Source organism: Panicum virgatum, chromosome 3N (assembly GCF_016808335.1).
Source record: "Panicum virgatum strain AP13 chromosome 3N, P.virgatum_v5, whole genome shotgun sequence".
Taxonomy (NCBI): domain Eukaryota; kingdom Viridiplantae; phylum Streptophyta; class Magnoliopsida; order Poales; family Poaceae; genus Panicum; species Panicum virgatum.
The window spans coordinates 11,818,375-11,830,882 of NC_053147.1; the positions used below are offsets into that span (position 1 = coordinate 11,818,375).

The 12,508-nt window shown below is 49.9% G+C and overlaps 1 protein-coding gene across 1 annotated transcript; it reads right to left on the bottom strand.

Moving 5' to 3' along the window:
• Positions 1-6,813: 6,813 nt before the first annotated feature.
• On the bottom strand, positions 6,814-8,867 carry LOC120664294 (leucine-rich repeat extensin-like protein 4). Its single transcript, XM_039943447.1, has one exon. It carries the CDS (start codon positions 8,601-8,603, stop codon positions 7,353-7,355), a length of 1,251 nt encoding a protein of 416 aa, XP_039799381.1. The 5' UTR covers positions 8,604-8,867; the 3' UTR covers positions 6,814-7,352.
• Between the last annotated feature and the right edge of the window lie 3,641 nt (positions 8,868-12,508).

Sequence of the window (12,508 nt, forward strand, 5' to 3'; positions counted from 1 at the left end):
TTAAGCTTTTGGATAATGCAATAATATAACGGTGGCGGTATGCTTCACAATTTAAAAAGGCAGGAATCTTTTCCTTTATCTAAAAAAAGCTGCTAACTCTCACCTAGTATGAGTTGTACGCTCTATTTTCGCACACCTTGAAAATTAGGTATTAACCGAAGTGCTTTATTAGTCCATCACATAATATCACACAAAACTAATGTGCAAGAAAACACCTCACACATGAAATCACACAAGACTAGAATTTCATGCTAACTGTTGCAGCAAAGCATGTTTTGTAATTGTCAGAACATTTCGAAAGATTTTATCGGAATACTGGTATCAAGAAGTGTAGAACGACGTCACTCTATATTAGCTCTATTGTCGTTCTAAAATAAGGTATACTAAAGTGTGGGCAAGGAATCTAGACACTCATTTGTTTATAGTGCTAAAATATGGCGAACGATATTTTTCTCTCTTGTAAGGTTTAACACGTTTGTAGTAATTTGCCATCATTTTGATCACAGATATTATAATACCAAAGTTTAGATATAAATCAAATGATAACTAAGTTTTATTGATATGCTTTAATTTTAACTGAGTAAAAACTGGAAGGTAACCAAGCATGCTCTAAATAACTGCCCGGTTACTGGCTGCGGATGTATTCATTCATGTTCCACCAGGTTTACTGACGATTTTAATTTCCTGTTGTAAAGAAAGAAGATGCAGTAGAATGGTAACGGGCCTCTCCCAAGGGTTGTTTCTGTTGAACCCATGGGCTGCTGTCACTTGGGAACATGTTAGACACAAGCCCACCGGATTCCTCCCGTGGGCTAGCATTTGGGGCCCGCCCCTCCTTACATCAAACAAGCCTGTTAATTTGGCAAAATAACCAAAATGGCCCCTAAACTATTGAGCTCGGCTCAATTTCACCCCTCAACTATCAAAAGGTCTAATTTGGTCCCTGAACTATACAAATGAGTCTATTTTCGTCCTTATGTTGAGTTGGCACACCAAGTGGAGTGCCTCATCAGCGATGATTCAACTTAGGGTTGCATTTTGTAGTGAAATATTCATTTTACCCCTAGACAAATAAGTATCATGTAGTTTGAAGTGCCCAGTTCATGGCACATGTATTAGCATTAAATATTGGTATGGTATGTCACTTTGAATGAACAATTACTTGGACACATAGTTATAATTCACCATGAGATGTCCAGAGGTAAAATGAATATTTCACCACGAGATGCAACCCTAAGCTGACTCGTCGCTGATGAGGCAGTCCACCGTGACGTGCCAACTCAATATAAAGATAAAAACAGACTCATTTATATAGTTTAAGAATTAAATTGATCATTTTGATAGTTGAGGGACGAAATTGGGTCGAGCTCGATATTTTTGGGATTATTTTGGCTATTTTGCCTATTAATTTCCTACCAAACGAGTGAGCTTGCTGCTCGCACCGAGAGGCGAGAGCCACCGACGCTTGTCGCCACAAGCTTTTCGGCGGAGGCGGACTTGAGCTGTCCGGTTGGTCCCGGTCAGCCATGGAAGAGCTAGCTGCTGGCTGCTGCAAGCCTGCAACCTGCTGCTGAAGGCGCCGCACAGCAAAGAACCGGACGCCCGGAGTCCGGACCCCTTTGGCCTGGCCCGTGGCCGCCCCCAGATTAGCTCCCCATTTGTCGGCGAAGCATGTCGAGAGCTCAGATAGCTTTTACCGATTTTGCCTTTGCCCATACGACACGATGCAGTATTGTATATCGTCCAGAGTGTGCTGTGCGCGGTGTTGTTTAGCTAGCTATTTCATCAATCTGCTTCCTATTTTCACTGTCTGTTCTGCACGGGCACCTGAGAGGCTGAGACTGCGAAGCTGGAGCGACCGGCCTCGATGGATCAGCAGCGGAAGGGCCACTACGACCACGACCAGAACCCACCAAACGGGGCCGTCGCGTTGGTCGGATCCTTCCAGGCCTAGCCTGGTCTATGTATACGTGCGCGCCGCTCATGTTCCGTGTGGCATCCATCGATCCGGACCCCCTTCCCTTTGCGATCGGCCGTATCCAAATCCACAAAGGCCCATTGGAATACTCCCTCCGTCCACAAATAAGTGGACATCTCGTACTTCGAGGAGTCAAACGTTATCAAATTTGACTATATTTCCAGAAAATAGTATTATCATTTGTACCTTTAAATTGATTTACTATGAAAATATATGATGTGATTTATCTAGTGATGTTTGTTTGGTATTATAAACGGTAATACTTTTCTATATATACATAGTCAAATTTAGAAGTAGTTGATTTCTCGGAGTGCGAGATGTGCACTTACAAATTTAGAAGTAGTTGACTTCTCGGAGTGCGAGATGTGCACTTATTTGTGGACGGAGGGAGTATGGCCCTGTTTAGTTCCTAAGCTGTAAACCCAAAAAAAATTTGCGCGAAAATCTTGCCAATTTGAAGTATTAAATGAAGTCTATTTACAAAACTTTTTGCATGGTTGGGTTGTAAATCGCGAGACGAATCTAATGATGCTAATTAATTCATGATTAAGCAATAATTAACGGATGGTTACAGTAGCATCACTGTTGCAAATCATGGATTAAGTAGGCTCATTGGATTCGTCTCGCGATTTACAGCCCAACCATGTAAAAAATTTTATAAATAGACTTCATTTAGTACTTCAAATTAGCAAAATTTCTTTACACTTTTTTGCGTTTACTGTTTTTTTGCGTTTACGGGGTGTGAACTAAACAGCGCTATGTCCGTCGTCCACACCACAGCCAGCCATTCCATTCCGTCCGTCTCTCGGTGGTGCGGTCCAGTGCTCGGACCAGCAATCTGTAGCTAGCTTGGCAGCAGCAGCACCTAGCACCTAGCAGCAGGGCCACCACGACGGGAAACGAACGGCACCGAACCGTGTGCGCTGCGAGCGATGATGAGGGAGGGAGACACGACGCAGCGCACCGCTTTTGTACGCCCGTCTTTGCGACACGCGACGTGCTACGGTTCGGTTCGCGACTTTCCGGCAGGCAGGTCCGTCACTTTGTGCGCAACCGCAGAAGATTTATTTCACCGATGACACGCGGGCACCGTGCCGGTCAGTACTAAGATTTACTATTTCACTTTTGTTGGGTTGCTGCCGTTGCTCAAAGTAGCCGTGCAACAGGGCCTTTCTGGATCGCCCTCGGCTCTGTCAAACTTCGGCACCCCTCTAGGCCTCCACTCAAAAAAAAAAAGCACGGCTGCCCTGAAGGTCCTTCGATGGCGTCGTCGGTGGCGCACCGACTGGGCGTGTCCCCAGCGTTTACTCCCGGGATTCCGGTGTCGGTGGCAGCATCTCCGGGCCTCCGGCGGCCACGAGCCAAGTTTCCTACCAGCAGAACTCGCAGCGGTTTCTGCCAGGAGGCGAGCTGGACAAGCGGCGGATGGGCAGAGGATGCTGAGAGTGAAGAGGCCAGCACGATTGCAAAGTTGCATTTGCGGCCGCTGGTCGCGAGCACATGACCATACGTCCATACTCGCAGTACCAAGCGCCTGCGCTGCATCGCAAGTAGCAACAGTGGCGGCCACCTTTGGCTCAGCTGCAGTCTTGACATGCCAAGCCGAGAACCCAGAGGCTTTATGGGAACAAAAGTTTCTCCATGAACTCAAAACTCTATCTTTCTCGAGTGTCATTTCATCTCATCTCACACCTACGCCACGCTAATAAGCACAGCACATGCTCCGCAACATGGTGCAAGTGCAAGGCATAAAAGACTGAACTACCCTCGCCCCACACACACGCACCCCAAATAAAAAAAAAAGCACACTGTGGGTCTGTATGCATGATTAGGCCATTCCCGACGGAAGTTTTATATGGTTTTCATGCATATTTAACAGGCTGCTACGTAAGCAATTTGTATTACATTGTATCTTACAATTAAATACACTGAGTAATAGGAAACATTAAAACTGAAATTATGCATTGTAAGTGTTGTTTCATCTATGGTTTTATTGTATTCTAGATGATGTAGTTATATTGGGAACAATGCAATGAAACACTCCATTGAAAATGGCATTACGGCGCTAACTATTTCAGGATTAGTAAACTCACTCTCTTCGCAAAAAAAAAAAAGTAAACTCACTCGAGCAGCCGAGCAGGAACAACAGCACATCGTAGGAACAGAAGAGAACGAAACCTGGGTAAACAGGCAGTTGTGAAACCTGGGTAGACATGCAATTTCACGACGACTCGGTGGGGGTGCACGTATAGATGGCCAATTGGGCCGCCCGGCCCGGCCCGAGCCCGGGCCCACCCTAGCCCGCCTTTTCTCGGGCCGTGCCTAGCCCGGCCCGATATCCCAGCGGGCCGTGCCGTGCTAGCCCACGGGCTGCACCGACGGCCCAGGCACAGGCCCACGGGCCTCTTTCGTGCCGGGCCAGCCCGTGGAGCCCGGCCTGTTTGTCGGGCTCGGGCCGTCCGTGGCCCACGATGGGGGCGGTCCGCGGTCGCTGGACGAGGCGTGGCGGACCGGCGGCGAGGCGCGGGCGCACGGCAGATCGGCGGCGAGGAGAGCGGGAGGGGGCGGCGGCGAGGAGAGCAGGAGGGGGCGACGGCGAGGAGAGGAACGGCGAGGAGAGCGGGAGGGGGCGACGGCGAGGAGAGGAAGTGCGGCGGCGTCGATCGGCGGCAAGGCGTTGCGGCGGCGCGAGTGGAGCTCCCAGACTCCGACGGCGCTAGATTTCGGGTTGCAGGGCAAGGGGGCGGCGTCGACGGCGGGGTGAGCCGGCGAGGGAGCGGAAGTCGGAGGGGGCAGCGTCGATGGCGGCGCGAGGGAGCGGAGGTCGGAGGGCGCGGCGTCGACGCGGGCGAGGCCGCGAGGGAGCGGAGACCGGCGGGGGCGGTGTCGACGATGGTCGATGGGGCGAGGGAGCGCAGGCCGAAGGTGGCGGTGTCGACGACGCAGCGAGGGAACGGAGGACGGAGGGCGACGCCGTTGACCGCCGGGGAAGGTCGGAGGGGGCGGCCGCAGGCGGAGCTGCGGAGGCGGGCCGGCGGCCTCGCGAAGGTGAGTAGGCGGCGGGACCACAGGAGGAGTGGAAATGCGGCTAGGGTTGGGGGGTGCCGTGTGCGGGGGCTAGCCGGCCGGGGGGTGGCCGGGTGGGTGCCTGCTAGGCTGCTGGCTCAGCCAGGCTGTGGGCTGGGCTGCATTGTGGAAGTTACCGGGCCGCCTACGGGCCGGCCTATAACTTCCGTGCCGGGCCGTGCCGGCCCACGGGCGGGGGTGCGGCCCAAGCCCGGGCACGGGGAGTGGGCCGGGCCAGCCCGGGCACGGTTTGGACCGGGCCGGGCCGTGCTTGGGCAGGGCCAAATTAGCCGTGCTTCGGGTGGGCTAACGGGCTGCGGGCTGCATGGACATCTATAGGTGCACGTAAGAGTGATAATGAGTCGTGGTCCTAATACTTTTTTTCACAATCCTATTTGATCTATAGTTTTTAAACTCAAAATTATATAAAATTAGAGTCTAATCTTTTTATTAGAGTTTAATCTTTTTAGGATCGTATCCTTAATAAATTATCTAAACTAAAAATGAAAATCCTTTATCATCTCTTTTATCATCCCTGGTGCACGTGCTAGCTTCCCGTGCGGATGCATTAGAGAATGACCAGACAGCCCACCGCAACGAACAGCTAACGGTGTTTACTGCGCTCACTAGTTCAGCGCACCCTTCATGGCCGGATTCAGTAACCTCGTACTGCAAATCCACCAGGTGACTGGAGAAGAACTCGCACCCCCACTGACAGTGATCACATATTCACATTTTCAGATCATTTGGCAACAGCCTTCCTCTTCTTCTGACTCATGAACATTGCTAGAAATACACTCTCCCAGAATCATCAGTAAACAATTACGCATGGACCCGCCTCTTTGGATCCAGAGGCTACAAATTAGCCCCTCCCCTTTTAGCCCCAAAGAATCCAAACAGATAATTATATGGGGTTAAAGTGAATTAACCTCCTCAAAAAAATTAATCTCTCCAAGAGGTGCTTATTAGAGCTATTTCTACCTGAGCTCCATCGAAAAGTTACTTTTCACCTTTCCCATGCATGAAAGGTAAAGGCAATGAATTAGGATATAGTATATTTTAGTCATCAAATTAATCTATGGATCCAAACAACTCTAGTAGCTAAATCTTAGAGCGCTAATTCAAAGACTAAACTTTAGTTCTCAAATTAGCCCAAAACTAGTTCTCCAAACACAGATCATAGAACGCTAAAAGGTGAGGAGCGTGCTCTAATCTTAACCGCCGTAAAAGCTGCTGTATAACGGTCATGATATTATCTTAGGGCCAAAGCAAATGGGATCAGAGTATCAGACCATAGCAGCTCATGCATGATTTCATCACACTTCCCCCCCTACTCAAGTGAATCAAAGGAGGGGCACTGCAGTCAGCGATTATCATTTCGCCTTCTAATCATGGTGGCAGTGCCGAAAAGAACAGAGATTAAGGACCTCATCTTGAATTGGTACTCCAAGTTTCCCTTTAAAAAACTGGCAAAGCTATACCCGATATTGTGCATCAGCGCGGCCCAGGTGTATCGTCAGAAGAAAGCAATGGCAGAACTAGGAGAAGAAACACCTGGCAGTATCACTCTTTTTTCAGAAACAAAATAAGCTTTGAAAATTTTGTGCCAATAGAATGCTAATTATGCTCAACACACCATGTGTGAAGCATCTAAGACACCATGGTGATTTCTGTACAAGCAAAACCTGAAAACAGTATACATACGACGATCATCTCATCAACAACGTAAGAACAGAACAGGGTGCCAATCAAGAGACACGAGGCCGAAGTTTCTAAGAATCCAAGATTAATATCATAGCAATCGAATAACAGTAAGTAACTGTGACAAAAAAAAGAAAGAATAGTTAAGTAGGATACATTTCTTGGTCTTAAAGCTTATCTCTCGACTCTCAACTGAAAGCAGCTTAACTGAAGAACTCGAGCTCAAGCCCCTCTATACACCCCAGGCCCAGGTGCGCACCAACACACCAGCCAATCCTCATCCTCGTAACCTGTCTCTCTCAAGCAGTTTATTATTCACAACCCAATTAGCAATCAATCGAAGCTCAAATTGTTCCCTCCATCCATCACCAACCATCTCCAATCCTTTTCACCATCACCATGACGCAAACTGATCGACGCCAAGAACAGATATATTTGCACCATAATCATAATTTTCTATATATGCCGGTAGCTATCAATCAAGAACGCTAGAAATCTAATCGCAACAATGACTGACCACGTACACTTGTGACGGTGAACTTTGCTGTCTCCATCCAGCAGGGCGGCGGAGGAAGGTGAAGATGATAGTGCCTCTCCGATCAACGAATCATCGGTAGTGTGAAGGTGGCGGCGGCGATGCGTATGGCATGGGGTATACCGGTGGCAAGGGCCCTGGGTACGCTGGCGGCGGCGGCGGCGGGGGCAATGGCGGAACAGGGACGAAGGGCTTGCACTGGAACGCGGCGCAGTCGACGGGCGGCTGCGAGTAGAACGCGGCGCACTGCTGCGGCGTGCGCTGCGCGGGGCGGTTGGGCAGGCAGTTCCGCCTGTCGCCGTCGGGCGGCACGACGCGCGCGCAGGACGGCGGCTCGCCGGTGAAGAAGTTGTAGGAGATGGTGAGGTTCTTGAGCCGCGGGAGCGCGCAGATGGCCTCCGGGACGGCCCCCGAGAGGCGGTTGTGCCCGACGTCGAGCTGCTCCACCTTCCGCATCCCGGCCACCTGCTGCGGCAGCGGGCCGACGAGCGCGTTGAAGCTGACGTCGAAGACAGTCACCTCCCGGAGAAGCCCGACCTCCGGTGGGACGCAGGAGTCGAGCCCGTTGTTGATGAGGAGGATCTCGTTGAGCGTGTCGGACATGTTCCCGAGGCTCGCGGGGAGGCAGCCGCCGAAGCTGTTGTCGGCGAGCACGATGACGGAGGCAGGCGAGTTGCCGAAGTTGTCCGGGAGCGGGGAGCGCAGGCGGTTGTGGTTGAGGAAGATGGCGTCGAGCGGGCGGTCGAAGAGCTCCGGCGGGATGGCGCCCTCGAAGTCGTTGAACCGGAGGTCGAGGAACTTGAGCGCCGAGAGGTCCAGCACGACGGCGGGGAACGCGCCGACGAGGCGGTTGTTGCTGAGGTCGAGCTCGACGAGGACGCGGAGCCGGCGGAACGTGGCGGGGACGAGGCCGCAGAAGCGGTTGGAGTTGAGGTGCAGCAGCGCGAGGTCGGCGAGGAGGCCGAGCTCCGACGGGAGGTACCCCGCGATGTCGCCGTGGTTGAGGTCGATGCCCGCCACGGCGAGCTCCCCGGCGCCGGGCTTCCCGCGCGGCAGGGGCGCGCAGAAGACGCCGGTGTAGTTGCAGACCCCGGGGCCCACCCAGTCGGCGGTGAAGTTGCGGGGGTCGGAGAAGATGGCCTGCTGCTTCCACGTCTGCAGCGCGACGTAGGCGTCCCGCAGCCGCTGGCTCGGGAACCGCCACGACGGGTCCACCACCACCGCCAGCTCCGCCGACGCCGCCTCCTCCTCCCCCACCACCGCCACCGCCTCGCTGGCGGCGGCGAGGCAGCAGAGGACGAGCAGCAGCAGCGCCTTCCTCATCGTCTCACCAATTCACCAGCCGCTGCTCATACCACCGAAAGTCCGGAACGAAGCAAAACGAAGGGGGAGGGAAGCGGATTCCGGCTGGGAAGTGGAGGAGGTAGCCCGGCGCCAGCAATGCGGGGGGATTATGGCGGCGGATTCCTGTGGAGGGGAGGGGAGATGGAGGAGGTGAGCTCCTGGGGGGAGTGGGGAGAGGAGGACAGCTGTGTCACAGGCTCACAGCTCAGAGCTGGGGTGGGTGGGGTTACCCGCGAGGGGACGCGGAGCGGAGGGTTCTGCGGCGGAGGAGGATTTATGGCGGGGGAGTAATGCCGGGGCCCCCCGCCGCGCCTGCCCGCCCGGAGGACGGTACGGTAAATTATGGCGGGGATGGCGTGGGTTTACTTCTGTTTTTCAACCCGTGTGCGTGTGGGTCTATCTACTTCATCACTCTTTTTAATATCTTTCATTTATTACAAGTATAAAGTGTAAAAAAACACGCATCTATAAAACAATCAAAATAAATATTGTTTCTTGTATTTTTAAAAAGAAAGAAACAAGTGAGTGACAGCATTTGGACATTTGCGAAAACCGCGGGGGACTACGAGTGTTTTAGTTGCTGAAAAAGTTTGGGTTTGACCATATTTCGTTGTTATTTGATAATTAATGTTCAATCACGAATTAATTACTATCATTAAATTCATCTCATATGAATCAGTATGTGTTATCGGTCAAAACCCACCGGCGAGTAGCGACAGGCAACACGAAGAGCCCAGAGGCTGCCATGGCGCTGGCTGGCACCGGTCCCTCGGTCAACGGCCCAGATCCTGGCACACGCCGACGCTTCCGGAGATGCAGAGCGTGCCACCTGACCTATACCCGATCAGAAAGGTGCGAACGTGCTTTCGACGATTTGCCTGCATGCACAAACACGTGTAAACATAGTCCGAGCCGTGGTCGGCTCCCTGGTACGACTCTTGCATTGGCTTTAAAGAGCCAATCGAGTCCCGGTGTCAGATCAGATCTGCATATCCGGATATTAATAGATAAAGCAAATAACTGCAAAAACTGCTTCAATTAAATCTAGCTAATCCAATCCACGACGGTAAAAGCTTCACTGCTAGATCGGAATATCCTACATGTAGTTAGGCCTAACGAGCGTAATAGATAACCAAACCTTAACCAGAATAGAGGTTTAAGAATAAGCGAAAGCCGATTCCCGGATCAATCCCTATTAAGATCAAGGCAAAGCATCTAATACGTCGCCGGATCGTCCAACCCGTTTGCAAGGCCTAACCTAGCAGATATTAAGCCGATTCTTAAGTATAAGAACAAATCATAATAGATTAGATCTACTAGATAGAAAAGAAGCAGTGTGTTATCTCTACGCGACTAACTCTATGCAACGAGAATTAGCGTAAGATTAATACATGATCACGTAGAGATAACATGATATTCGTAGATGATAAACAACAAGAGCATGATAAATCTACTAAAGGTCATGCTACGAACATCAGGATAACTAGCATTACTCGCCATAAAAAATGCTTCAGTATGAGTAATACCAAGGTAAAAGCAAGAACAATGCTGCCCTGAACGCAAGAAGTGATCAGGGCAGCATGGCGCTTACTTGGATGAAACCCTAGGATTAGGGGTGGCGGTGCGCCGAGAATTGTTGTTGCGAGACGTGATGACGTTCTCCTTTTTTTCATTAAATGAATAGGTACATATTTATAGTTTAGATGACTTGACCCGTAAGGCAAACTCTAACTAACAAAAGGAAACAAAATATAATATCTAAATAACTAACTAAATCTGGACTCCTGCCTTCCGTCAATCTAGATCTTCATGAAGCTTCCAGATATCAGCCGAAACAATCGTGGCAGATCTTATTGTTTCGGCAATCCCTGTCGACTCCGAACGTATCTTGACGTGATTCCAGCAGCATCGGGAACCCCTGCTGTGGGGTCGGGCAAGGCAGACCTTGAAACGAATCGGGTTGTCGAACGGACAACCCGACTCCCTGTATCGTCGTGATAGTCCCTGGATCAGTAGCTATCACATACAGAACTCATTTCAATTACATATCACATTCATACTTCGCAATAAAACACATCAAAAGTTTAATTATTACATAATCCAATGGATTGTGGTACGAAATCATCTGGTACAAGCCCATTGGGCTAAAAGGGAACAACCAGAAAACGGAAGCGGTAGCTAGACTTCCGGGGCATCCTTCATCTTGACGTCTTCTTTCATCCACAGGCAAACTTGAGCGAAGCACGAGTCGTCCTTAGTCCTTCCTTCAAAGTCATCGTCGATCTTCGAGTCGGATCCTGCATCTACCAAACTATCCCCAAGGACGGGATAGGTTCACGTCACCATCCGTATGCAAGCTTTAAGTGGATGCATTATGATAAAGGAAATAGTCAATGGATAAGGCTATGGTTTCCTATGCGTAGCATCAACAAAGTATAGCATCTGCCAAGTTGTAAGCATCTAGACCCTCAAGGTATGTTTCGGTGATTAATGACAACTATTATTGTGACTAATGAGTTTGTGCAGCTTAATAGATCATTATCGCTCATTTGGTCATATGTCAAAAGAGGCCCCTCAATTTCATTATTCAAAAAGGCGATTTCGTATTCAACTCAAGATTATTACAAGACTAAGGATCTTTCTAGTACTAAGTGTCACAAGGTTGAGAAGGACACTTAGATTAGTATAGGTTTTATAGTTTTGTAGAGGTCGCACTATTAAGAGGGGTTAAGGCCAAGTAACTTGAGCATGGACATGATCTTTCAAAAATGGATGCACACTATGGTCACTCAGGTTTCAAGAAGTTCAAATAAGTGTTTTTCAACTTATATCTCAAGAATATTTGGATTTCAATCAAGACTCAAATCAGAAAAGGCAAAATCAGGAAAAAGTCTATACACCGGTTTAACCGACGCTCTCATTTTCCTATACGTCGGTTAAACGAAGTCAGGAGAGTCTGGACAAGTCAATACACCGGTTAAACCGACGTGTTTGAATTTAACGTCGGTGCATTAGTCCAGAGTTGGTTTTTCCATGGTGTTTCAAGTTCTATACACCGGTTAAACCGACGATGTTTGAATCAAGACGTCGGTGCAATTGACCAGTGAGATGGTTTTTCAAAGGATTTCAGAAGTTGTACTCACCGGTTAAACCGACGATATGTTTGTGTTAATGTCGGTGCAGTTGTCCAGAGACTTGGTATTTCAGCTGATCAGTGGACAACTACACTCACCGGTTAAACCGATGATACGTCGGTTAATCTGCCCAAATTGTAACGGCTAGTTTTCAGAAGGGGCAGTTTATATTCATCGGTTAAACCGACGATGACTATTGGAGGTACGTCGGATTAACCGGCGCTACGCAGTTTTCTGGCAGCTTTTTCTCCAACGGCTCTATCCGTGTGAGCTGCCTATATATACACTCCAATGGGTCATTTTGCTACTCTTGACACCAGAAAACATCCAAACACTCATACTATAGTCAAGAGCCACCTTGAGCTTCATCATTCACATATTTGCTCTTTCAATCAATCAAAAAGCAAGACTAAGGACTTGAGTAGAGAGAAGCTTGTGTGCATCCGTTCTTGGTGACCGGTTCTTGCTCAAGTGAAGGCCCTAGCTTGTTACTCTTGGTGATTGGCATCACCTAGGCGATCTTGGTGATCGAGGTGTTTCTCGCGGAGCTTGCCAAGGATTGTGGGAGCCCGGAGAAGAAGATTGTACGTGGCTTGAGCTCCACCACGCCGGGATGGTGAACGGAGACTCTTAGTGAGCGCCCAAGTCTCGGTGACATGGGAGGTGACAAGACTCTTAGTGAGTGTCACAATGTGGATTAGGGGTGTGTGCCAACACATCGACACCACGTGAAAAAAATCCGGTTGTCTC